This window comes from Ovis aries, chromosome 21 (assembly GCF_016772045.2).
Source record: "Ovis aries strain OAR_USU_Benz2616 breed Rambouillet chromosome 21, ARS-UI_Ramb_v3.0, whole genome shotgun sequence".
NCBI classification, from domain to species: domain Eukaryota; kingdom Metazoa; phylum Chordata; class Mammalia; order Artiodactyla; family Bovidae; genus Ovis; species Ovis aries.
The window spans coordinates 25,771,742-25,798,104 of NC_056074.1; the positions used below are offsets into that span (position 1 = coordinate 25,771,742).

A 26,363-nucleotide genomic window follows, 5' to 3' on the forward strand; every position below is an offset into this window, starting at 1 on the left:
TATTGACTATGCCAAAGCCTTGGACTGTGTGGACCACAACAAACTGGAAAATTCTTAAAGAGATGGGAATACCAGACCACCTGACCTGCCTCCTGAGAAATCTGTATGCAGGTCAAGAAGCAACAGTTAGAACAGGACATGGAACAACAGACTGGTTCCAAATCGAGAAAGTAGTACGTCAAGGCTGTATATTGTCATCCTACTGATTTAACTTATATGTAGAGTACATCATGCAAAATGCCGGGCTGGATGAAGCACAAAGAAGATTGCCGAGAGAAATATCAATAACCTCAGATATGCAGATGACACCACCCTTATGGCAGAAAGTGAAGAAGAACTAAAGAGCCTCTTGATGAAAGTGAAAGAGGAGAGTGAAAAAGTCGGCTTAAAACTCAACATTCAGAAAACTAAGATCATGGCATCTGGTCCCATCACTTCATGACAAATAGATGGGGAAACTATGGAAATAGTGAGAGACTTTATTTTGGGGGGCTCCAAAATCACTGGAGATGGTGATTGCAGCCATGAAATTAAAAGACGCTTGCTGCTTGAAAGAAAAGCTATGACCAACCTAGACAGCATATTAAAAAGCAAAGACATTACTTTGCCGACAAAGGTCCATCTAGTCAAAGCTATGGTTTTTCCAGTAGTCATGTATGGATGTGAGAGTTGGACTATAAAGAAAGCTGAGCACCGAAGAATTGATGCTTTTGAACTATCGTGTTAGAGAAGACTCTTGAGAGTCCCTTGGACTGCAAGGAGATCCAACCAGTCAATCCTAAAGGAAATCAGTCCTGAATATTCATTGGAAGGATGGGTGCTGAAGCTGAAACTCCAATACTTTGGCCACCTGCTGTGAAGAGCTGACTCATTTGAAAAGACCCTGATGCTGGAAAAGATTGAAGACGGGAGGAGAAGGGGACGACAGAGGATAAGATAGTTGGATGGCATCACTGACTCTATGAACAGCGATGAGTTTGAGCAAGCTCCGGGAGTTGGTGATGGACATGGCAGCCTGGCACGTGGCAGTCCATGGGGATGCAAAGAGCTGGACACAACTGAGCGACTCAACTGATTAAAGTAGCAAAATAGGGTCCCTGGGAGAGTATCAGGAATAATAGAGTGGGGAAAGTGAAAGTGTTTAGTTGCTCAGTTGCGTCCGACCCTTTGTGACCCCATGGACTGTAACCTGCCATACTCCTCTGTCCATGGGGTTTCCCAGGCAAGAATACTGGAGTGGGTTACTATTGGAAGAAAAACAGAAAAAGAAGGTATACTAGGTTAAATTTCAGAATGTGACCTTACTTGGAAATAGGACTTTGCAGTGGTTAAGAAGAGGTCACAGTGGATTGGGTTGGGCTCTAATCTAGTGACTGGTGTCCTGCGACATACACACGCAGGGAAGAATGCCACGTGAAGAAAAAGGAAGGGGTTGGAGTGATGCATAAGCGAACTGAAGAATGCCGACGACTACCTGCAACTATCAGAGCTAGAGGAGACAAGAAAGATCTTCCTAAGAGCCTTCAGAAAGAGCACGGCCCTTGAGCTCAGACTTGCAGCCTGCAAAAGAGAATAAATTTGTATTGCTGTAGTCTACCTAGGGCTTCCTAGGTGGCTCAGACATCTGATAAAGAATCTGCCTGCACAATGCAGGAGACCCAGGTTTGATCCCTAGGTCAGGAAGGTCCCCTGGAGAAGGGAATGGTTACCCACTCCAGTATTCTGGCCTGGAGAATCCCATGGACGGAGAATCCCATGGACAGAGAATCCTGGTGGGCTACAGTCCATGGGGTCGCAAATAGTTGGAAGTGACTTTTAGTTTCACGAGTGCACCCAGTTTGTGGTTTCCTGTTATACCAGCCCTAGGAAAATGAGAGAGAGAAGGGGTGAGGGGAGAGAAGGAGAATGAGAATGAATGGGAGGCAGAGAGAGAAGGCTAGTGGGCTCTGAAGGGGCAGTTGTTATGAGGACTAACTAAACAAATATTTGTTTATTGGATTTAGTCACTAAACAAATATTTATGGGGTGCTTGCTCTGTACCAAGTTTAATAACAAGAACCAGGAAAGCTCTTGTTCTCCCTAGCCTTTGTTTCACCTGCACTGGGATGTGGACATTTCTAGCCGGTTGCCTTCAGATTTCCAGACCTGGTGGTATGCGTTGCACAGTAAACTCCCTTCAGGCTCCTCCTGGGGGTGGAGGTAGGGGTGGGGGTGCTCTAGGACAGGGGCCCTGGCCTATTATCTCAGCAGCTCCAGGGGCTGAGCCAACAGACCCTAGCTCCTGCCGGGGGAAGGCTCCTGCTGTCTGCTTTCCAGCCTGGGGCCTGTTCTTTGCTCTCTGATCCCCCCTCCTGTTTGGCCCTCTGGCCCCTGCCGGCTGGGTCACTGCCCCCTGGCATCACTGCTCTGAAGCCAGCAAGCCTGCTGGGCCATTCACAGGCATAGCCTGGTAGGGGTGGGGGACAGATGTTCGACCCTTGTCCCCCCTCCCCCAACCAAAACACACACATATGCTCAATGTATATCAGTGCCCCAGGAAGGGATCCAGGCAGAGAGAGTGATGGGGGGCTGCAGGCTCTGGGGGGATGTAAATGGACTGGGCGTGTATGTGTGTGTGTGTGTGTGTGTACTGGAGAGAGGGAGGCAGGGGCAGTAATCAGTGTGAGAGAGGCAATTACATGCCAGCAGCTCATCCACGACCAGCTGGCATTCAGGCTTTGAACCTCCAAGAAGCTTCCCATGCAGCCCCCAGCTCCGTTGCTGAAAACCCCCAGCTACATTCTCTGGCCTCATGCGATGGCATGAGGCCAAGGAAGTTGGCCTGGGGTAGCTGTTCTCTCCAAAGACACTCACGGCCACGCCCATGCACGCCTGCTCCAGACACGCATTTCTTCCCACCAGATGCCATAACCCATCAGAGGAAACTTACCCTCTCTCTCCACAGTCTCTGCTCTCCCCACCCTCCCTGCCTCTTGCCACTCTCCTTTTTGCCAACTTTTGGAGCGCTTTAGATGCTGTCCCAGTGTCCATGTGTTATAGGTTGGGAAACAGAGACAGACGCAGTGAGTTACCTACTCTCTCTAAGAAAGAGGTAGAAGCCAGAGTCATATTGGTTGTGTGTCGGGACGCAGGCAGTGAGGAGATAGAGAGAAGGCAAACTCCTTCCAGAACTGCCTGTGGGAACAGCTGGACTTGAAAAGGCACAGGGCAGACACTTGGCTGGTGGTCAAGTGGTTAAGACTCTGAGCTCCCACTGCAGGGGCCAAGGTTCGATCTGAGGGTCAGGGAACTATGATCCCATGTACCATGAAGGGTGGCCAAAAAAGAAAAGGAAGGAAAAAATGGTGCAAGGCTACTGTCAAGCCTGTCCATCTGACCTTAAGAAACGGAGGCTAGGCTTTTTCTGCCCAGCCTCTGCCCCACCCTCCACTAAGTCCAGGGCTCCAGGGGCCCTGCCTGGAGGGGCTGGGACTTAGGCTGCAGTTGGGAGGTATTTATTCTTCAGTACACCCCAGCTGAGTACTGCACCCTCTTGGTATTCAGCTGAGCCGATTCAAAGGGAGCATATTCTAGAGATACAAAGAAGTACAAGGAAGAAAAGAGCAGAGAGAAACAAGAACAAAAGGGTATGGGGAAGAGGTGAGGTGGGGAAGAGGACTAGGAGATTTGGGCCAGGAGAGTCTGGGAAAGGAAGAGAGTGGCCCCACTTTGTCCAGCCTCCACACCTAGGATGCCAGGCATTAGGAGGCAGCCTTGCCCATGGGCTAAGTTGCAGCCTCCGCTCAGGGAACCCTGAGCAAATAGCCCTGATCCCTACATAAAGGGCCAATTAACTGTGCTGTCTCCAGGAACAAATCCGCTAACAGGGTGACAAGCCCCCAGACGCTGGCAGGCCCTGTGTTTGCTGAGAGGCCAACCGGGAGCAAATCAGGGGATTAGGATGGGGCAGGAGCCACATGGCGGGATGCGGATTCCTGTCTGCTGCAGCCCTCCTCACCCTGTCCTCACCCTGGGATTCCTGTCCCAGCTCAGCCTCTGGTGTGATGGAACCCAGGTGACCCGGGTGGGTCCGAAGGAGGGGGAGCAGAGGGCTCCTGAATTATCAGAGCAGAGCAAGTGGTCCGATTTCTCCCGAACAACCAGCAGACAGGTCCAGAGTGTGAAGTCTTCTCATAGGCAAAGATTGGGCCTTCTGAGTTTGTCATTCCTGAAGGGGTTGATTTCTGAAGGAAAAATCTACCCCTTACCACTTCTCTTATCTGAATGCAACTTCGCTCTGGAGCAAGGACCGGATCCTGCCTCTTAGAATCCAGTGCTGTAGAATGAACGTGTCACCAGCGCCTCTCCCACCTACCCCACCTCAAGGTCGGCTCGGATTTAAGTCATCTGGGGGGCCCCAGATCCCTAGTCCAGCAAGGGCAGACAGGGTGCTGAAAGAACAGTTCCCAGGGCGCAGCCTCCCTCTGCTTCCCCCTCCTCTCCCCCATCCCCCACCTCCGCACCTCGTGCTTCTGGCCTTGCTAGTCGCGTCCGGGGCAGAGCTGGGGTGGGGAGGGAGGGAAGGCTCGGCGATAAGAAGACACCCAAACATTCGTTCATTTGCCCTGAGGATTGAGGGCGGTGTTTTGGGACAAGCCCTCACGCCTTGACTAAGTCTCTGGTTCACTTGAGAGCTGCCTGCCTGAAATACTCAACTCTTGACTTACCTTAGTCTGGAGTCTACGTCTGTGTGGTACCCCACTCCTCCCCCAGAATCTTGACCTGTTTCCCTGCCTTCTCCCACTTTGGAAGCAGCCACCCCAAAGCTGATCTCATCATAGAGCCCTCTGACTGAACTGAAACTCCACCATCAGCAGGGCCTTATATCAGATATTAACTAATAGGATGCCTCTGATCTCTCTTCCTCTGATATCCCAAGACCACCTACAGCCTAGGAAACTCTGTGTGTGTGTGTGTGTGTGTGTGTGTGTGTGTGTGTGTGTGCGTGTGTGTGTGTGTGTAGGTAGGTAGGTATGACTTGGAGGTCTTCAGGTATTAAGAACTCCAGGAAAGTCGGAAGCATGCTGGGAGCGGGCGGGTGTGTGGGGTGGGTGAGGATTGTTGTGACCTCCTTCCTACAAAGGAGGATCATTATTAAGTTTGAACAGATTCCTGTGAGTTGTCCATCAACCCCATCTCTTCTGTTGCACTTGCCTTTACAAACACAATATTGCTCTTCGTCTTAGCCCCAGACACCCTAGTTCCCCTTCAGTCTCCTCCAAAGAGTAAAACAATAAGTCAGAGCATAAAATAAGTCAGAGCAGAGCAAACAGATGTGAGCTGCTCCTGGGTTTCCCTGGGCTTTCGCCTCAGGTTTTATCCCTGAGGAGTATCCTGCAAGAACCACGAGATTAAGAGGTCTGGGGTAAGGATTCTGGGGTCAAGACGCAGCGTCTCATCTCCGGGTCTCTCCGCTACAAAGCAGCAACTGCTGGGCAGAGAGGTGGACGCACCGCGGAATTACTCTCCACCCAGCCCCAACTCCCGCCCCAAACCACCAAGCCGTCCGCACTCCCGCCGCAAAACGCAGGGACGTGGGAGGAAGTGGCAGTCAGGACTTGGAGAGCTAGCGGAGCGATCTGGGGCTTTGCCTCAGTTTCCTAAGGGCTGGGAACAGAGAGAAGGGTCTCCTCCTTTGAAGTCAGGCACAGGGGCAGGCTCCGACAGAGTCTCATCCCTCATATCGGGTGCTTTGAGAAAGGAGAGAAACTCTCCTGCGGTGCCCAGAACCGACGCGGGACGCCTGGAGCCGGGCGCAGGCCGCGGGGCGGGGACTCCAACTCGCGCGCTAGGCGACTCTAGTCTCTGGCCCTGCTAGTGGCCGTCGGGGTGGGGGTGGGAGGGCGGAGAGAGGCGGATTAATCCCTTAATTACGCGGTGATCGGCGTGGCACCTGCTTTCTCCCGCTCGGCTCCCAGGGGACCCCGGCTCTGGGGGGTGGAGAGAGAAGGAAGGAGGAAGGGCGCGCGGAGGCACGCACGGTACCCAGGCGCGCCGGCAGGAGAGCGGCACCGTGGCTGGGGCAGCGCGTAGAGGCTGTGGAGGGGCTTACGGCTCCCGGCCCGCGGGTCTTAGACCCAGGGGCTGGGCCCCGAGCCCCCAGCCCCGGGCCCCATCTGGGCGCGCCATGCTGCGCTACCTGCTCAAAACACTGCTACAGATGAACTTGTTCGCGGACTCCTTGGGTGGGGACATCTCCAACTCCAGCGACCTACTCTTTGGCTTCAACTCCTCGGTGGCGGCGCTCAACCAAAGCCTGCTGCCCCCCGGAGATCCTTCTCTCAACGGTAAGACCCTGCCCCGCGGGGACTTCAGATCCAGGGATGGGGGTAAGGTGGGAGGGAGGCGCGGACGGGGAGGTCCAAAGCGCTCCTGCCTTGAGGTCCGGGATCAAGCGGCGCCCTCCAGCGCTTCCCAGCGCCTCCCGGGTGGTGGGAACCGATGGGTAGTTTGGGACTTAACGCATCTTAGTGAGGACATCATCGGGAGGTCGAGGGTTTGGGAGGAGATGGCTACTGAGTCCACCACTTCTCACCTCCCCAACCGACGCCCACGGCCACCCCAGGTGAGAAGAACCGGAGTATGAGAGGCCCGGACCCACTGCGCCGAGGGTAGAGGAGGGGGCTCAGTCACCCGAGGGCCTGGGCCAAGCCGGGCCACTCGGTGACCCACCCAGGGCGCAGGTTTCCCTTCGGGAATCTAAGTTTTCCAAGAACTCACTTAGGACGAAGGTGATGACGCCAAAATGTTTAATGTGTTTGCTACAGAAGACGACCGCGACAGCGACCGTTTCAGGGAAACTTACAAGTTTGCCCCTCAGAGGTAGAACTCACCGCAGCCCCACCCCGGCAGAGCTGCGGCAGGCGGCCAGCGCCGGCGGGGAGGTCATTACCTCTAATTACGGTGATTAATAAATGACTGAGACAGCGCGCTATCCCGGAGCGCGGCGGGGCGGCGGCGAGAAGGGACCGCCGGAGGCTTGGGGAGAGCCCGATGGCGCCCCTGCCGGCCACATCGGAAACTCGCGCTTCCCTGAACACCTTTGCGGTTGATCCCTCTTTGGAGGTCACAGCCTCCATCCCTCTGCCTCTACCCATCCGAATCTATCAGCACCGTGCTGGGGACTGCAAGGTGGCCAGAAGACCCGGCCAAGGAGTGTGTTTGTGAGCGGGGTGCTCCAGGTGCTGGGGGAGGAGCCCCAGAGCCCCATTAGCATGGCCATTAGCTATTCATTAGCTGCTGCGAAGCATCTCCTGAGACCGGGAATGGCAGGGAAGAAATTCCAGGGAAAGGGCGCCCACAGCTGTGTCTACAGGAATTAAGGGGAAAGAGCTGATGAGAAGGGCATGGTAGGTGTGGAGGGAGCAGGGAGGAAGAAATTGGGGAATGATCTGGGATTCCCCAGTCTCTTGACCCTCCTAGGTTCCTAGGGGGATTAAGCACAGAATCCTCCCCACAGACACTTTGGAAACCTCTCTGCTCCCCCAGGGCTCTTACAGAGTGTTGTCGCCAACACATTGCCTCCTTTAAACTCGAAAATGTAAGGAGGTGCGTTGATGGCCACATTTTGCAACTGAAGAAACAAACTCAGGATGAATAATATCCCAGTGGTAACAAAAGCAGTGTAAAGTTTGACAATAACCAGTTCCCATTACACCTGAGGTTATGTGAAGGGCAGAAAGGGAATATTGGAGCCTGGAAAAGTCTGATTCAGGTGGAGACTGTAGAGATCAAGATAAGGTAAGGTGGCCCAGGAGAAAGAGCCCTTAACTAAAGGTAGATTAGCCATATTCATGGTGCCTTCTCCCAAGTTCTTTACATACACCATGGTCTTACGACAATGCATCACAACTCCCACATACAGGTAAAGAAACTTCGACCCAGAGAAGGCCATAATTTGCCCTAGTTCTTACAGCTAGGAAGTGTTGGCGTCTGAGATTCCAACCCTGGTCAGTTCCATAACATTTCTTGAGCGTTAACCGCTCACTAAAGGGTTGCCCGTCTGGTCTGCCTGAATGGGGACTGGAATGGGACAGAGGAGAAGAGACGAGAAACAGAGATTTCCATCTAGGATGGAGGAAATCGAGAAAAATTTCTTCCTTCCCTAAGTGGGAGGGAAACTGATCTTGTCCCAAACTGGTTATACACTCTCCCCAGGATAGCACCAGGCTGGGGCAAACCGTGCAGCTTTGTCTCAAGAACTTCTGAGAGCCGGGTCTGAAAATGAAACTCAGTACGACTCAGTGGCTGGAAGCCACTGAGGTCCCCGTGGGTGTTGGAACAGGGCCAGGGTGGGGATGGGCAGGAAGGCAGAGAACCGAAGTGTTAAGTGGTCCTTGGTTATTTAAGGACATCAGGTTAGACAAGGCGGCAGCGACGCCTACTGGCCACTACGGGGTACAAATCCATTTTTGACGAAGCTGGGGGTTGGGTGTCTGAGCTCAATCGGCTCCTGGATCCTGGGTCCCAAACTGAAGATGAAAAGTGAGCTTGGTCTGTAGACCAAGTGAGGGGCAGGAGCAGACATGCGGGTGAACGGATCTTGAGTGACCAAGAAAAGTTAGACGAATTCCTCTCTCAATGATTCTTAGCCTCTCTTGGCTACATCAACCTGTAGAATAATCTGTTGAAAACTATGCCTTCTTAGAAAAGAAGCGTTACTCACTCTTCCATCATCAGTTGTGTTCAATTCTTGTGATTTAAAAAGACCAGGAAACCTGGTTATCAGGGGTGTCAATGAGAAGGGTACTCTGCCCAGTTACAGAATCCAGGTGAAGGGCCGCTTCCAGTCCCAGGCCACAGCCCATCATTGCTTCTTCCCTTTCCTATGGTCTCCCCAGGCTGGGCCACGGTCTCTCCATTTCAGTGGAAAATCAAGTGTCAGCTTTTCACAGATCAGGGATGAGCCGCGAACCAGCGCGGCTTGGGGACTGGAAACCAGTCGGCTAGACTCGCGGTCTACTTGCCAAGCCGTGGTCCAGTCGCTTTGCACTTGAACTTGGCAGGAGAGGAGGCAGGAGTCTTCAGGCTCCCTAGGCGCTTGCGTCTCTGCTGATCGTCTGTTCTCAGGCACCTCCTTTCCAGCCTAAGAATATGCGGGGCAGATGCCTAGGAGAAACTCGACCTTACCCAGAGAGAGGATGGGCGGGTCGGCTTCTTTTTCTCTCTGGAGCCTCGCGCTCTCCTCTGATCTCCGGGTCTGAATGCTCTGCGCCATCCACCCCACCTCAGGGTCAAGGATCGGGCCGGAGGACGCGATGCCGCGCATCGTGGAGCAGCCGCCAGACCTGCTGGTCTCCCGAGGCGAGCCGGCTACGCTGCCCTGCCGCGCGGAGGGCCGGCCCCGGCCCAACATCGAGTGGTACAAGAATGGGGCGCGCGTGGCCACGGCGCGCGAGGACCCGCGCGCCCACCGCCTGCTGCTGCCCAGCGGCGCCCTCTTCTTCCCGCGCATCGTGCACGGGCGCCGCTCGCGGCCAGACGAGGGTGTCTACACTTGCGTGGCGCGCAACTACCTGGGGGCAGCGGCTAGTAGAAACGCCTCTTTAGAAGTGGCAGGTAGGAGTCTGCTGGTCGCTGCCAGAGCCTCGGGGAGGTGGAAGGGCAGCGGGTAATCCCATCCGAAGCCAGTCCCAATCTCACCCCATCAGCAGCCTCCCTTAAACCTTCTCCTTGGCCAGAGGAGGAAGCGGGCCTGGTCTTATCGCAGCCGGAGAAGAGCTCTGGCCTGCGGTGGTGATCCAGCTCTTCCCCCAAACCCTTTCCTGGGTCCTCACCCAGTTATGTCACCCCACACCCTGTTTATTCCTCTGGTCATTCATTCTGGCTTTCTCTCTTTCTCCCTCGCTCCAGTCCTCCGCGATGATTTCCGGCAGTCTCCTGGGAACGCGGTGGTGGCAGTGGGGGAGCCTGCCGTAATGGAATGCGTGCCCCCCCGCGGCCACCCAGAGCCTTCGGTGTCCTGGAAGAAGGATGGTGTTAGACTCAAGGAGGAGGAGGGGAGGATCACGGTGAGGGGTGAGACCAGGGCTGAGGATCTCACTAGGAGCCAGGTCCTGACCAGGAACATCCTGAAGGTCAGGCCCTTAGGCTAGAGATCTGGGACAAGCGTCAAAGGAGGAAGGTCTGAATCTAAAGGTCTTGGAAGGGTGGGGGTGGGGGGGATGTCCTGGAAGCAATAAGAGATTTTAAATTGGGGCATTAGCTGACCAGAGGCTGAGAGTCAGCTACTGAATGGGGGATAAATCAGCATGGGTAAGATGGAATTGGTGTAAGAAGGTGGGGGTATGATGATGCCCCATGGACTGGTGGGAGGTGGTCTGGGCTACAGGAGCAAAGATTACACCTGAGCCCTATCTTGGGCAAATCACTTAAGGATTCCTTAGAGGGCTTCCCTGGTGGCTCAGATGGTAAAGAATCTGCCTGCAGTGCAAGAGACCTGGGTTCAATCCCTAAGTCAGGAGGATCCCGTGGAGATCCTCCAGTATTCTTGCCTGGAGAATCCTATGGACAGAGGAGCCTGGCGGGCTCCATGGGGTTGCAAAGAGTTGGACACGACTGAGCGACTACTACTGCTATAAGGGGCCAACTCCACTGGTCGTCTACATTGGCTTGCTGTGAGGATCAAATAAACAAGTGTGCAGTCGTGGCTATAAAGGACCCAAGTCTCCATGATTACTCTGCAGATCCGTGGAGGGAAGCTGATGATGTCACATACTTTCAAGAGCGACGCAGGGATGTATGTGTGCGTGGCCTCCAACATGGCTGGAGAACGGGAGAGTGGGGCAGCCAAACTTGTGGTCCTGGGTAGGCTTGTGCAGTTTGGGAGTTACGGGAATGGGCAGCCCAGGGAGTGGGTAGCTGTGCAGACCCACTGACTCTTCACTCCCCCCACCCCTCCACAGAGCGTCCCTCCTTCCTGCGTAGACCTGTCAATCAGGTGGTCCTCGCTGGTGCCCCCGTTGACTTTCCGTGTGAGGTGCAGGGGGATCCCCCTCCTCGTCTACGCTGGCGCAAGGAGGATGGGGAACTGCCCACAGGCAGGTGAGAAGGCCCCTCCTACTGCCTGTAAGGAGACCCAATCAGCTCAAGAACATACCCAGCCCTAGAAAACTGGAAAAAGAAAAAGAAGGTAGATGCTTCTCATTGGACCACGCAGTCTGTTCCCAGAGCCTGTGGCCCTGCCCCAACCAGTCCCCACCTCCATTCATGGGTCCATGAGTACCAGCTTCTGTCCCTGCAGAGGTCTACGTTGTCCTTACGTACCCTAATTCTGGTGTCCGTCCTGGGGGATGCGAGAAGGGGTCTGTAGTTGTGGCCAACCCAGCCTGGGGGTGGGGAGGGGAGCAGGTACGAGATCCAGAGCGACCACAGACTTCAGATCAGGCGTGTGAGTGCTGAAGATGAGGGGACGTACACCTGTGTGGCGGAGAACAGCGTGGGCCGCGCCGAAGCATCCGGCTCCCTCATTGTTCATGGTGAGGGTGCCCCTGGGCCGGCCTTGGTGGGCATGGGACGAGGGCAGGTGGAGGATGGGTGGAGGTGGAGAAGGCGGAGAAAGGACAGAGCAGGAGATATGAGTGGGTCCCCTGAGACTTCAGTATTCTTGCCTGAAGAATCCCCATGGACTGAAGAGCCTGGTGGGCTACAGTCCATAGGGTCACAAAGATTTGGGCATGACTGAGGGACTAAGCACACACACCCTGAGGCTTCTAGGAGGAGAGGAAGGAAGAGAAAGCTAAACAGGCTTGAGCAGGAGACAGATATCTGCTTCTCCCTAAGCCAAGCTCAGGCTTCTCTCTCCTGTTCCTCCCTTAGTGCCCCTGACTCCCTGCTCCTTTATCTCCCTCCCCTTCCCAGTCCCACCCCAGCTGGTGACCCAACCCCAGGACCAGATGGCGGCTCCTGGAGACAGCGTGGCTTTCCAGTGCGAGACCAAAGGCAACCCCCCGCCTGCCATCTTCTGGCAGAAGGAGGGAAGTCAAGTAGGTGGCCAGCTCCCAGGGCCTGTCCACAGCTCCTCCTCTGGGTCTTGGCCTCCCTCCTCTCACATTCTGCAAACTTCTCTCTGGGCTTCAGTCTTACCCTTCCTCCCAGAAACCCATGCAGGTTATTTGGGAGGATTAAATAAGGTAATGAATATAAAAGGCCTGGAAAAAGGAGAATATAGTTAGGTGGCAGGGATTCCTATATGGGAATTCCTTGGAGAATCTTTCTGTTTTGGACAAGGCTATCCAGAGGATGTGGGCTTTCTAGGTGGCACTTGTGGTAAAGAACCCGCCAGCCAATGCAGGAGATATAAGAGACTAGGGTTTGATACCTGGGTTGGGAAGATTCCCCTGGAGAAGGGAGTAGCTACCTACTCCAGTACTCTTGCCTGGAGAATCCCCATGAACAGAGGAGCCTGGCAGGCCACAGTCCATGGGGTCGCAGAGTCGGACACGACTGAGTGACTTAGCACACACGCACGTGCTGGGGATGTAGCTGATCCTTCCTCCTCCCCACGCCTCGGCCTGGACTTTAGCATCCTGCTCTGGAAAGGGAGTTCCAGACCAAAGCTGCTCAGGGTAGAAAGTGACGGGCTCATCTACTTACAAAAGACTTCCACCAGGGGGAGCTCACGGTCACCCCTCTTTAACCTTCACAGGCAATTCAGAGTTCTGAGCAGCTTTGGTATGGAACTCAGCATAAAACAAAATAGAACGGGGTCTCCCACATTTCAGGCTGATTCTTTACCGGCGGAGCTACCAGGGAAGCCCATAAAACAAAATTTCAGTCTGATTAAACCCACCCCACTAGGAAACCAGGCCACCACCACCTCACTGCATATCCACAGCCCCGATTTTTCAACATCTTTTCTAGCACTGTGAACTGCTACATTTTAATTATTTTCTTAAATGAATAAAAATGCTGATAATAGGGACTTCCTTGGTGGTCCAGTGGCTAAGACTCCGCACTCCTCATGCCAGGGGTCTGGGTTTGATGTCTGGTCAAGTAACTAGATCTCATATGCCTCCACTGGGTTCGCGTGCCCCAAGTAAAGATCCCACATGCCACAACAAATACCCAGTGCAACTAAGACCCGGTGCAGCCAGATACATAAATATTTTTTAAATGCTGATGGTAGTAGAGGGTGGGAATAGATATCAGAGAGGGGTTCAGCATGGTGTCATTTTCCCTGAAACCCAAACCTGCTTCCCTACCTTCTGTGTATCTAATGTAAAATGTTAGAACCAGAAAGAAGCAGAACATACTTAATATTTCTCACTCAATCTACTGAAAGCGTTTCACGCAATTTCTTGGTTTAATCCTTATAACTACCCTTTAAGAGTCAAATTTGGGGAAAGTGGGTCTCAGGAAGGTTGCTCAGATTTCCCCAACTAGCTTGCTCAGATTTCCCCAACTAGTAATGCTGAGATGTGTACCCCCAAATCATCTAATAAAACTCTGTTACTGTTGTGAATAGGCTTAACTAGTTTGCCTCAGGTCACAAAACTGGCTAGGGACAGCGTCATGAACTAGCACCTTAGGAATTCTCTGGATCCTGGGGTTGCTGAGAATGCAGAGTTCTCCCTGGCAGCTGCCACCGGGCTCTGTTGCTTGCTCTGTCCCCAGGCTCTGCTATTCCCCAGTCAGTCGCTTCAGCCCACAGGGCGCTTCTCAGTCTCTCCCAGAGGCCAGCTCAACATCACTGAAGTGCAGAGCAGGGATGCAGGATACTACGTGTGCCAGGCAGTCAGTGTGGCCGGCAGCGTCCTGGCCAAGGCTCTGCTGGAGGTAAAAGGAGGTACGTGCCTATGGAGATAGGGCTGGAAGGAGGTAATAGCTGAAAAAGGTCTGTTTTTCTTGGATTCTATGTAATATGTCTGCATGGGGAGAGGCATGTTCCTGGCACATGTCCGTGAGGTTTGGGAACCAGGTACAGAAGCCGCTAATGGATGGCTGATCCCAGGCAGAGAGAACACACGGCTACAGAAGCCCCGCCGATATCCAGGGGAGGGGAAGTGAAGGGGTAGAGACGAGGACAAGGAGCTGGTTGCCTGAACCCAGGACCCTCGCCTGAGATGCCCAAGTTCTTCCTCTCTTAGCTTCCCTGGAAGGACTGCCTCCCATCATCCTCCAGGGACCAGCCAACCAGACGCTGGCACTGGGCTCCTCCGTGTGGCTGCCATGCAGAGTGAGCGGGAATCCCCAGCCTAGTGTCCAGTGGAAGAAGGATGGGCAGTGGCTGCAAGGGGATGACGTCCAACTCAGTGTAATGGCCAACGGTACCCTGTACATCGCCAGCGTGCAGGTTAGGCTCACTCCTGGACCCCAAGTAACTGAGAACGGCTGCGTGGTCCGTGTGCCCCGCTCTAGTGCCTGCTGCGACTTGAACTCCATCTCTGTCCCTCTGCTGTCAGACCACCTAGAGCAGGGAGTCCCCGATCCCCAGGCCATGGACCAGTACTGGTCCGGGCCTCTTAGGAACCGGGCCCCACAGCAGGAGGTGAGCAGCAGGTGAGCGAGCAAAGCTTCACCTGTATTTACAGCCAATCCTTATTGCTCACATAACCGCCTGCGCTCTGCCTCCTATCAGATCAGCGGTGGCTGGCATTAGATTCTCACAGGAGGGTGAGCCCTACTGTGACCTGCACATGGGAGGGATCTAGGTGGCGTGCTCCTTATGAGACTCATCCCCAAACTACCTCCCTATTCATGGAAAAATTGTCTTCCATTTTGGCACTGGTCCCTGGTGCCAAAAGGGCTGGGGACCGCTGCTGCAGAGTGGACAGCATCCTCTCCATCCTCCTATATGCCCACCTCCACCCTTCACCTTGCTCACTCCCAGTGTGCCAGTTTCTCCACCCTCTCCTGCAGGAGGGACACATGGGATTCTACAGCTGTGTGGCCAAGAGCTCCACAGGGGAGGCCGCCTGGAGTGGCTGGCTTAGGAGGCGGGGTGAGTTTTTCCTTTGTTCTCTCATTTTTTGCCAGCACTCTTCTCCAAATTGGCCTCAAAGGTGGTCAATACCTCCCCCTCAAACCCCAGAACTGGTTTTATCTTCCAAAGGCCATAGTTGTGGCTGTTGGGCGGAGGACAGAAGTGGTACCTGTGGGAACAGATGTGAGCAGGGTCAGTTCACTCTGTCCCCGGCTCCAGGATCACCATTCTCACGGCTCCTCTGGGAAAGAGGAGATTACACCGGGCCCATCGTTCTACTCAAAGATTATCTCCTCACTGCAGAAGACCAGGGAGCAACACCAGACCCCCCTGCAGAACCCGTTACCCCTCCGGGACCTCCCTCGCAGCCTGTGGTCACTGAGATCACCAAGAACAGCATTACTCTGACCTGGAAGCCCAACCCACAAGCTGGGGCCACAGTCACCTCATATGTGATAGAGGCCTTCAGGTACAGAGGAAGTTTCCAATGCAAACCTGGAAAGCTACCGGGAGGCACCCCTGTGTCTGCAAAGTCTTGGCTGTGGCGGGAAGAGGTTTACCAGTTCTGTCTCCCCAGCTGAGGAGCAGTTAGAGGGGGGGTGACAGAGAATGGATGAGAGGGAACAGACAGCTTGGGCTGGCACAGCCCTGTGACCTCATTCTTGTAGCCAAGCTGCTGGTAACACGTGGCGGACAGTGGCGGATGGCGTGCAGCTGGAGACACACACAGTCAGCGGTCTGCAGCCCAGTACGATCTACCTGTTCCTGGTGCGAGCCGTGGGAGCCTGGGGCCTCAGTGAGCCCAGCCCTGTCTCTGAGCCCGTTCGCACCCAGGGTGAGTAAGGCCTGGATCTCTGGATCACAGGTATGGCATGCAACCCCGCAGAGCACCCCCTGCCTGCAAGTTATGGCACCTATCTGCTTCCAGTTTCTGTACTGGTGGCCGGGCCTGGAAGAGGGAGTCATGCTTCCCTTTCACTGAGGGAACAAGAGAAGAGGCAAGAGAGAAACAGAGAGAGAGAGAGAGACTGATTCAGTCATCTTGGTAGCTCCTCCCTTCCGAGCCTTTACTTATAGATAACAAGACTAGAAGGAAACTTGGAGGGACGTCTTCATGTGAGAGATGAGGAACAAGGCCTTGAAAGGTGCAAGGGAATCCCCAGGCAGTCCAGTGGTTAGGACTTCGTGCTTCCTTCCACTGCACGGGGCACAGGTTCAACCCCTGTTCAGTGGACCAGGATTCTGCATGCTATGCATTCAGGCAAAGAAAAAAAAAAAAAATATATATATATATATATAAATCTGCAAAGAGCCAACTCATTAGAAAAGACCCTGATGCTGGGAAAAATTGAAGGCAAAAGAAGAAGAGGGTGGCAGAGGATAAGATGGTTAGATAGCATCACCAACACAATGGACACGAATCTGAGCACTAACTCTGGGAGATAGAGAAGGACAAGGAAGCCTGGCCTGCTGCAGTCCGTGGGGTCACAGAGTTGGACACAAGTTAGCAACTGAACAACAACAAATATATGCAGAAAGCAGGCTACCCTGGCCCACCTCTGGAAGCTCTTCCCTTGACCAGCCATCTCCTGACTCTGGGATGGGCTCCAAAGTACTAAGTAGTGGTCTGCGGGGCAGGGCAGGGGACATACACATGCCCTCAGTCCTGGCTCCCCGTCCCAGAGGCCCTTGCTGAGTGGACTGTTTGGCCAGCAGACAGCAGCCCATCCAGGCCAGTGGAGGACCCATGGAGAGGCCAGCAGGGACTGGCCGAAGTGGCTGTGCGTCTGGAGGAGCCTGTAGTCCTTGGGCCTCGGACTCTGCAGGTGTCCTGGACCGTGAGTGTGGCCCAGGGATGAGCGTAAGGGCAGGCATGATGATGGGGGACACAGGGGAATGCGTACGGGAGTGTGCAAGGTGCGTGGCTGGGGAAGACTGCTGGGTGAAGAAGGGGCTGCGACAGGAGGACTTGTTGGCTCCAGCCCCTCCTCTGGCATCCTCTGTCCTGCCTCCCACAGGTAGATGGCCCAGTCCAGCTGGTGCAAGGTTTCCGGGTGTCTTGGAGGGTTGCAGGACCTGATGGGGGAAGCTGGTCGGTGCTGGACCTACCGTACCCAAGCCAGCAAAGCACAGTGCTAAGAGGACTCCCCCCAGGGACCCAAGTCCAGGTCAAGGTGCAAGCTCAAGGCCAGGAGGAGCTGGGGGCTGAAAGCCCCTTGGTGACCAGGAACATTCCTGAGGAGGGTAAGGGAGTGGGGCACAGCGCTGATGGGTGGACAGGAGGGAAAAGAGAGAGGGGAGGAGGAAGGTTTGCCTGGGGAGGGCAAAGGGCGGGGGGTGGGGGGAGGAGACACGCCTCTCAGTTCCCTAAGAGGTTAGCACTGGGAGGATGAGCAAGGTTGGGGCTGGAGGGGCAGCTTGCAATGACTGTCTGTGTCCTTCTCACCATGCTCCACCCTGGCCCAGCCCCCAGTGGTCCCCCCCAGGGAGTGGCCGTGGCCTTGGGGGGTGAAGGCAACAGCAGTATCACTGTGTCCTGGGAACCTCCGCTCCCCTCGCAGCAAAATGGGGTCATCGAGGAATACCAGGTGCAGGGGTTGAGAAGGGCCTGGGTGGGCAGGCTGGGCAGTGGAGGGAGAAGGTTAGGATCAGGGAGGAGGGAACCTAGGACTGGCTTTGGGACTAGAGACGAGGTCCGGGTAGAGGAGAGAGGTTTCAGAGTGCTCTCTCCGAGCGAATTACGCCTGGCCGAGGCGTCATTCCCACCATTCAGAGATCCACTTCTGACCCTCTAAGCCCGGGTCTCGGCCTCCCCAGATCTGGTGCCTGGGCAACGAGAGCCGCTTTCATCTCAACCGGTCCGCGGCGGGCTGGGCGCGCTCGGCGGTGCTGCGGGGCCTGCTGCCCGGTCTCCTCTACCGGACCCAGGTCGCGGCGGCCACCAGCGCGGGCGTGGGCGTGGCCAGCGCCCCGGTGTCTGTGCAGCTGCGTGAGTCCGGAGCGGGTGCGGGGGAGGAGCTGGGGTTTCGGGAGTGGGGCGGGGGGTGTCCTGGGGTAGAGTTGCCTCTACTCCCCTCACCTCTCTGACCCCCGCAGCGTCCCCGCCGGAGCTGGAGCCTGGGCTCGAGGCGAGCCCGGGGCTGGCAGAGCGGCTGGCGAGGGTGCTGCGGGAGCCTGCCTTCCTCGCGGGCAGCGGCGCCGCCTGCGGGGCGCTGCTCCTCGGGCTCTGCGGCGCCCTCTACCGGCGCCGGAGGCAGCGCAAGGAGCTCAGTCACTACACCGGTGAGAGCCCAGCCCCGGGGGCCGGCGGCTGGGAGACTCGACGGGGGTGGGGTGGGGTGGGCGGAGCCTTGAGATCTCGCTCCCCCAGGAAGGGAGGCGCGGAGAATCGAGAGAGAGTTCAGCCGCTCAGTTGTGTCCGACTTTTTGCGACCCGATGGACTGCAGCACGCCAGGCTTCCCTGGCCATCACCAACTCCGCTGAGCTTGCTCAAGCTCACGTCCATCGAGTCGGTGATGCCATCCAACCATCTCGTCCTCTAACCTCCCCTTCTCTTCCTGCCTTCAATCTTTCCCCGCATCAGGGTCTTTTCTAATGAGTCAGTTCTCCCCATCAGGTGGCCAATGTATTGGAGTTTCAGCTTCAGCATCAGTCCTTCCAATGAACATTCAGGACTGATTTCCTTTAAGATTGACTGGTTTGATCTCCTTGCATTTCAAGAGGCTCTCAAGAGTCTTCTCCAACACCACAGTTCAAAAGCATCAATTCTTCAGTGCTCAGCTTTCTTTGTAGTCCAACTCTCACATCCATACGCGACTACCGAAAAACCATAGTTTTGACTAGATGGACCTTTGTTGGTAAAGTCAAGTCTCTGCTTTTTAATATGCTGTCTGGGTTGGTAATCGGAGAAGGCAATGGCACCCCACTCCAGTACCCTTGCCTGGCAAATCCCATGGACGGAGGAGCCTGGTGGGCTGCCGTCCATGAGGTCGCGAAGAGTCGGACACGACTGAGCGGCTTCACTTTCACTTTTCACTTTCATGCATTGGAGAAGGAAATGGCAACCCACTCCAGTGTTCTTGCCTGGAGAATCCCAGGGATGGAGGAGCCTGGTGGGCTGCCGTCTATGGGGTCGCACAGAGTCGTCTGACTGAAGCGACTTAGCAGTGGCAGCAGGTTGATAATAGCTTTTCTTCCAAGGAGCAAGCGTCTTTTTATTTCATGGCTACAGTCACCATCTGCAGTGATTTTGGAGCCCAAGAAAATAAGGTCTCTCACTGTTTCCACTGTTTCCCCATCTATTTGCCATGAAGTGATGGGACCGGATGCCATGATCTTAGTTTTCTGAATGTTGAGCTTTAAGCCAACTTTTTCCACTCTCCTCTTTCACTTTCATCAAGAGGCTCTTTAGCTCCTCTTCACTTTCTACCATAACGGTGGTGTCACCTGCATATCTCAGGTTATAGATTTTTCTCCCAGCAATCTTGATTCCAGCTTGTGCTTCAGGAAGGACTCAGCTGCTGGCGGGGGCGGGGTGGGGGGTGGAGGTCACGGGAAGAGTTGCACTGGAGCTCAGCCCCTTGGACAGAGGCAGGGTGCCCATGGTGGAATCCCCAGCTGTTGGAAGCAGGAGGACGGGGGTTGGGGGGTTGAGGGGGGGTTGGGGGGGAGGGCAAATTCCAGAGGGGATGGAGTCTGCAGAGAGGGGTGAGATTTTGTCCTTTAGACTCCTGGTGTATGGGGAGGAACAAGCTTTGCAGTCAGCCCCAGTAGAGAAGTGGGCTTCCCAGGTGACGCTAGTGGTAAAGAACCTGCCTGCCAATACAGGAAATGTAAGAGACCCGAGTTCGACCCCAGGGTCGGCAAGATGCCTTGGAAGAGGACATGGCCACCCACTCCAGTATCTTTGCCTGGAGAATTCCATGGACAGAGGAGCCTGGCAGGCTACAGTCCATGAGGTCATAAAGAGTCAGACACGACTGAGTGACTAATACTTTCAGTAGAGAAGGGGCAAGTCTGGTGGAGGGAGGGAAGCTCACTTCCTGGAGCCTGGGGGCTGGCAGAGGGAGTGTGGCCACAAGCCCAGGTGATAAATTATCAAGCGGGGTCTGGATGGAAGGGAGGGGGGCCCGCTGAAAGGAGGAGACTTGAGTTCTCCTCCCTGGGATGGTGCCTGTCTGGAAAGGTCTGAGGTCTCTTAGATAGAAGGTTCTGTCTTGGCTACACGCAGGAATCACTTGGGGAGCTTTAGAAAAATACTGATGCCTGAGTCGAAGCCTTAGGAATTCCTATGAACTTGGTCCAAGGTACCGCCCGAGTGGCGTAATTAGGACCAGAGCCAGGGAGTGGACAGGAATATGGGATTTCTGACTTTCCTTCCCTTTTCCCCTCTTCTTTCTCCCATGGGTTCCTTTTCGGAAGCCTCCTTTGCCTACACGCCTGCAGGTAAGACATCTGTCTCTGCCTCCGGGGTGGGGAGTAGGGTTCAGATCCCAGGTAGGGGCGCTTCTCACAGTCTCCCCCTCACCTTCCCCAGTGTCGTTCCCACATTCAGAGGGCCTGTCGGCGGCCAGTTCCAGGTAATTCTCTTAGCTCAGCTCCCAAGAATGATCCCCTCCCCCAAGAGACCAGTCCCTCTGTCCCCACACCTGCCTGCCTCCTGGTGCTGCGCTTCTCCCTCCTCCCACCCCTATACTCCCCATTTCAGTCCTCAGCTCCCGTTACCCCTGCCTGCCTTACTTTGCTGGCCTCTGCAGGCTCTCTGTCCCCAGTGTTCACCTGCTGTCCCTCAGGCCACCAATGGGCCTTGGCCCTGCTCCCTACCCGTGGCTGCCAGACTCGTGGCCTCACTCATCTCGGAGCCCCTCAGCCCAGGACCCCAGGGGAAGCTGCTGCCCGAGCAATCCTGACCCGGATGACAGATACTACAATGGTAAGGAGGTCTGCTTCCCGCCCTGGGAGGGGAGGGCAGCAGCAGGAGGCCCCACACCCTTTCTCCTCTCCACTGCTGGGGTAAACTGAAGGGGGCCAGGGAATCCCTTCTTGCTGAGGCTGCTCCATCCTTGGGAGGCTCTTGGGAGTTAGGGGAGACTCTCTAGTGCCTAACCTTTACCCCGGCTTGGGGTTGGGGAAGAAGATCACCAGCTTCCCTGGTGGCTCAGATGGTAAAGAATCTGCCTGCAATGCAGGAGACCTGGGTTCGATCCCTGGGTCAGGAAGATCCCCTGGAGAAGGGAATAGATACCCACTCCAGTGTTCTTGCCTGGAGAATTCCGTGGACAGAGGAGCCTATGGGCTATAGTCCATGGGGTCCCAAAGATTTGGACACAACTGAGCAACTAATACACACACAAACTTTACCCCAGCTTGGCATGGGGGAAGAAGCGGGATCTCCTCTCACCCTCCATTCTTCTGTCATCCTCTGTTTTCCTGTTTCTGCCCCATCTGCTCCCCTGGGCCTCTCGCTCTCTCCCCCTCAGAAGCAGGGATCTCCCTCTACCTGGCTCAGACGGCCCGGGGCACAGCCGCCTCTGCTGAGGGTCCTGTCTACAGCACCATTGACCTGGCTGGAGAGGAGCTGCAGACCTTCCACGGGGGGTTCCCCCCACATCCCTCAGGAGATCCAGGCACCTGGAGCCCATACACTCCCCCAGAATGGAGTCAGGGGGACAGTGGTATGACTTCAGTTTCCAACACCCCACTTTGAGCCCTGAGCAGCACCTCCCCAAGAGCATCCTCCAGGCTTCCCCTCTGGGACCTAGTGCAGCACTTCCTTCTGATGTGTCTCACCTCTGCCTCTTTCCTGCCTGAGTCTTGTGTGCCCCCATCCTGTTCTCAGGAGCCAGGGGAGGCAAAGTGAAGCTTCTGGGAAAGCCTGTACAGATGCCCTCTCTCAACTGGCCAGAAGCCCTGCCCCCCCCGCCCCCTTCCTGTGAACTGAGCTGCATAGAGGGGCCTGAGGAGGAGCTGGAGGGCAGGTAAGGATGCTCACTGCCTGCAGATGCCTGTACACAAAGGACCAGCCCAGGGCCTCCTGCCAGGGCAAGGAGGGAGAACATGCTGGGAGAAGAAGGGAAGGGGCAACGGAAGGTCAAAGGGAGGGTATGAAGCTATTCAGTCATCCTTACCCTCCTGCCTCTTTGCCCCCAGCTCAGACCCAGGAGAGTGGTGCCCACCGATGCCTGAGAGGAGCCATGCGGCAGAGCCCAGCTCCGGTGGGGGGTGCTTGGTCCCTCCGTCCCGAGGACAAACCCCCTCTCCCACACCTTCCTATGGGCAGCAGTCCACAGCCACTCTCACCCCTTCACCTCCTGACCCTCCCCAGCCCCCCACTGACATTCCCCATCTCCACCAGATGCCCAGGTAGGGAGGTATATAGTACCTTGCACGTTATAGCCCTCTGTACATCTCTATTCAGTGTGTGGATGGATGGATGAATGCATGGATGGATGGATGAATCTGGGGTCTGGAGATCTCATGACTGTATCGGGGTGAAAGTGTGACTTGAGGAGAAACGTGGAGACAAACGAAGTCTCTCACTCTCTCCAGACTTTCTCCATCAGAGAGACCCTGCAAGCTTACCCTGCAAGCTTCCTGGGGCATTTTAGAGATGGCTTTCCTCATACTGCACTAGGATGGGAGCTTTGTGGGGGACATGCTGTGTCTTTTTCATCTGAGTATTAGGCTGACTGATTAGGCCAGTGCCTGCTACAGAGTAGGCACTTAGTGTTTGCTGAGCAAACAAAATGCAGTCTCGTCTCATTGCAGGAGGGTGCCCCTCGGGCCAAGCTCCCCTCTTAGTGTCTCCCAGCCTACCCTGAGTAGCCACGAAGGGAGGCCCGCCGGCCTGGGTGCTGGCCCTTCTGGCCCCCATCACATCCCCAGCCCCGTTCCTGCTACAGCCAGCAGTGCCCCCGGTGAGTCTGTAGGCCCCTCAACTTGCCCCACACCTCCGCATCCTCCCAAAACCTTGTTTCCCCTTCACCCTCGAGCCCCTTTCCTGACCCCCTCTCTTACCCACCTATCCCGTCTCCCAATGCTGCAGGGAGAGCCCGGCAGGTGCCTGGAGAGCTGACTCCTCCATTGCACGGGCCCCGCGCCCGAATCCGGAAGAAACCCAAGGCTTTTCCCTACAGGCGGGAGCACAGTCCTGGAGGTGAGGGGGCAGTGAGCCTAGGAGGTGGGGACAGGAGTGGGGACAGGCTGGAGGAGGGAGCCAGTGAACCCAAACCTCAGGCTGTTCCTTCACAGCCTTCCAGTGCCAGGGAGTGGGAGTGGGAGAAAGACTGGGGTCAGGAGAAGCAGGAGACCCGGCTGACAGCAGGTCTCTCCCCAGACCTGCCCCCGCCACCCCTGCCACCACCGGAGGAAGAGGCAAGCTGGGCCTTGGGGCTGAGAGCAGCAGGCAGCATGTCCTCCTTGGAACGGGAGCGGGAGCACAGTGGGGAGAGGAGACTGGTGCAGGCCGCGCCCCTGGGGGCCCAGCGGCGCCCCCACCCAGATGGTAAGGAGGGCCATGGCTACAGAGAGGGTGGGCTTTGGGAGGGCAGCCTAGTGTATGCAGGGTGCCAAGGGTGCGCTCATTTTCAAGCCAGCTCACCCTTGACCTCCAACTGGGTTCATGCATCAACGCCAAAGACACTTGTCTCTCTAGCTTTCTCTGGGCAGAATTTCCTCCAGTTCCCAAATCATACCCTTCCCCAGGACTGGAGCCCAGGTGCAGTGTGGGGGCTGGGCGCTCTGTCCCTCCTTTCCCAAGGCCGTCTCTTTGTGGCAGCGGGAGTGGGGGCGCTCCCTGCAGGCTTCTGAGCACGTGTTATGTCAGGGCTATGGGCTGGGCCAGTTGCTGCTGCTTCTCAGTCCCCAAGATGGTATGCCCTCCACTCTTCTTCCAGAGCTGAGGTGGTGGTCAGGGCGGCACGAGGCAGGGGGAAGCAGCCCTGTTCGGCCCCCTGCCTGAGTCCAGCTGCCCTTCTGTCTCCTGCTGCAGAAGAAGCCTGGCTCCCCTATAGCCGACCAAGCTTCCTGTCCCGGGGCCAGGGCACGAGCTCCTGTTCCACAGCCGGCAGCAACTCCTCCAGAGGCTCCGGCAGCTCTCGGGGATCCCGGGGTCCTGGACGGAGCCGAAGCCGGAGCCGGAGTCAGAGTCAAAGGCCCGGACAGAAGCGTGGAGAGGTTGGGGCCAGGGCAGGCCAAAAAATAAGAGTGGAGGGCTAGGGAGGCTGGGCCAGGGAACGATTACAAATAGGAAGGTATCAAGGGCTTGGGGTGGGGTAGGGGAGTGTGAAAAGGAAGGGACTCTGTGAGTAAGGAGGAAGGGAGGAGCCTGGAGCGAGGTGACAGAGGATGGACACGGATGACCTAACAGAGGGGCCTGGGCTCCATGGGGGAGCAGGATCAGGAGAGGAGATGACCAGCGAAGAGGCACATCCCCAAAGGGGCCTGTTGGCCCTGGGCCAGGGCCTTGCAAGCCAGCCTGTCTCTCTTTCTCTAGGAACCAAGATGACCTTTGACAATGAGCCAGAAGTTCCATGGGGAGGGGCTTGTCCCTGGGCCAGGAGTCTGAACATGAGCCCCTCCCCCTGGTGAATGAGGGCTGAGCAGAGAGGAGCGAGGAGGGGTCTCCTCACGATGATGCCTGGGGCTCTCTGAGGAATTGGCTTAGAAGCCAGAGAGCCAGATCTTTCCTTGCCATCTGAGACCCTTTCATAAAAAAAAAAAAAAAAAAACAAACACACAATAAAAAGAACAGATCAGAGCCCTGAGCCCTGTTTGTCTGGTTTTGTGCAGGACGTAGGGAGGAAGCAGGCTGCGAGCAGGTGTGTATCCTTTGAAGTCCTTCAGCCGAAAGCAGTAGGTGAGGGCAGGGCTAAGATGCCACCTGTCCTACCTCCAGAAGGAGCTGAACCACTGTCTCCCCAGTTACCACCAGAGGGACTTTCCGCATAACCAACCTTGAGAAACTTGTCCCACCATCCCAGAACCCCTCCCTAGGTGCTCTCCTCCACAGTCTGGAAATACGCCCTTTACAGCAACAGCAATCTTTCAAAATTCAAGAAAGGAGGAGTTCAAGGGGGGAGTCCTGGCCAAGAAGGAAAAACAGGCTTTTTCAGACACCCATCCCCACCCTTTCACAAAGAGGTACAGATGGCCACCTCTTAGCCAGATTAGTGTGCTAAGTTACTTCAGTTGTGTCTGACTCTTTGCAACCCTGTGGACTCTAGGCCACCAGGCTCCTCTGTCGGTGGGCTTCTCCAGGCAAGGATACCGGAGTGGGTTGCCATGCCCTCCTCTAGGGGATCTTCCCAACCCAGCGATCAAATCCACGTCTCTTAGGTCTCCTGTGTTGGCAGGGGAGTTCTTTACCACTAGTGCCACCAGGGACGCCCGACTAGCCAGATTAGGCTCATATGTAATTGGTTAGGCTGGCAGAGAAAAATTAAAAAAAAAAAACAACACTCCGCTTTCCCAATGCAGGGGGCCGGGGTTCGACCCCAGCTCGGGGAAGTAGATCCTGCATGTCACAATTAAGACCTGGCGCAACCAAATAAATTTTTTAAAAAATCAACAGAAAATTTTGGGCTCGACTGCCATAGTCGCCATCACTCCTGATCCCACGGCCTGCACCGTTCACTGCATAGACCTGGGTATTGGTCAGTGACTGCCTGGGGCTCTCAGGGAATGACCGCTGAGCCCCAACCCCAAGCTTTGACCTCTCCTGCCAGTTTGACCAAAGTGTATACAAATCTATTTTTCTCATTTGCTCTGGCATATGAAGTTGGCATGTTTTCAAAAGGGGTTTGACCAGGAAACTAGAAGAAACTCCTAAAAAGGAAAAGCAGACAGTGGAACGGATGTGTATCCGGCGGGGCACTGAGTCCTCAGCCTGAGATCAGGACCCCGGTCGTGCTGAGCCGTATGCTCGCAGCATGTGGATTCTGCCCCCGACCTTTCCCTCCAAGAGAGGAGGGTAAAGCCCTGCCTGCCCTCCAGTGGTTTTCTGTGGCTCAGGCTCTGCAGGTCCTGCTCCTCCTCCATTTCTCTGCTCTGTTCTCTGAAGGGTGTCCACCAGCCAACCATTACAGGTGGTTCCTACCTTTCGTGAAATGGAGCTACTTCATACATTTTAAGAAACTGTCTGGGACTGGTCTTGGGGGCTGGGATTGCTGAAAGCAGGAGTCATCTTCATGGGATGAGTTGCTAAGACCCGCAGAACCTGGAAACACCCTCATCCCTGCCTTTTCTGGATTCTGCTTAAAATCTGAAAGATGCAGGGAATTCTCCCCTTGATAACAGAACAGAAAAAAAGAGTGACACCGGAGGGTCAGCGAATGCCTGATGCTCTTCTAACCCAGGTGCCCTCTGCAGGATACGGTGCTCCACGGAGTGATCTCACAGAAC

The 26,363-nt window shown here is 55.5% G+C and overlaps 1 protein-coding gene across 1 annotated transcript; it reads left to right on the forward strand.

Annotated features, from left to right (window-relative positions):
* Positions 1-5,906: 5,906 nt before the first annotated feature.
* On the forward strand, positions 5,907-24,699 carry ROBO3 (roundabout guidance receptor 3). Its single transcript, XM_027959794.3, has 28 exons — positions 5,907-6,326; positions 9,271-9,597; positions 9,892-10,049; positions 10,725-10,845; positions 10,944-11,082; positions 11,389-11,516; positions 11,899-12,023; positions 13,654-13,825; positions 14,127-14,332; positions 14,899-14,980; positions 15,266-15,431; positions 15,631-15,797; positions 16,679-16,800; positions 16,981-17,206; positions 17,429-17,550; positions 17,780-17,951; positions 18,059-18,244; positions 20,385-20,408; positions 20,500-20,542; positions 20,756-20,895; positions 21,443-21,637; positions 21,802-21,940; positions 22,113-22,325; positions 22,731-22,879; positions 23,008-23,118; positions 23,299-23,466; positions 23,953-24,137; positions 24,457-24,699. Exons 1-28 carry the CDS (start codon positions 6,167-6,169, stop codon positions 24,466-24,468), a joined length of 4,158 nt encoding a protein of 1,385 aa, XP_027815595.1. The 5' UTR covers positions 5,907-6,166; the 3' UTR covers positions 24,469-24,699.
* The last annotated feature ends 1,664 nt before the right edge of the window (positions 24,700-26,363 follow it).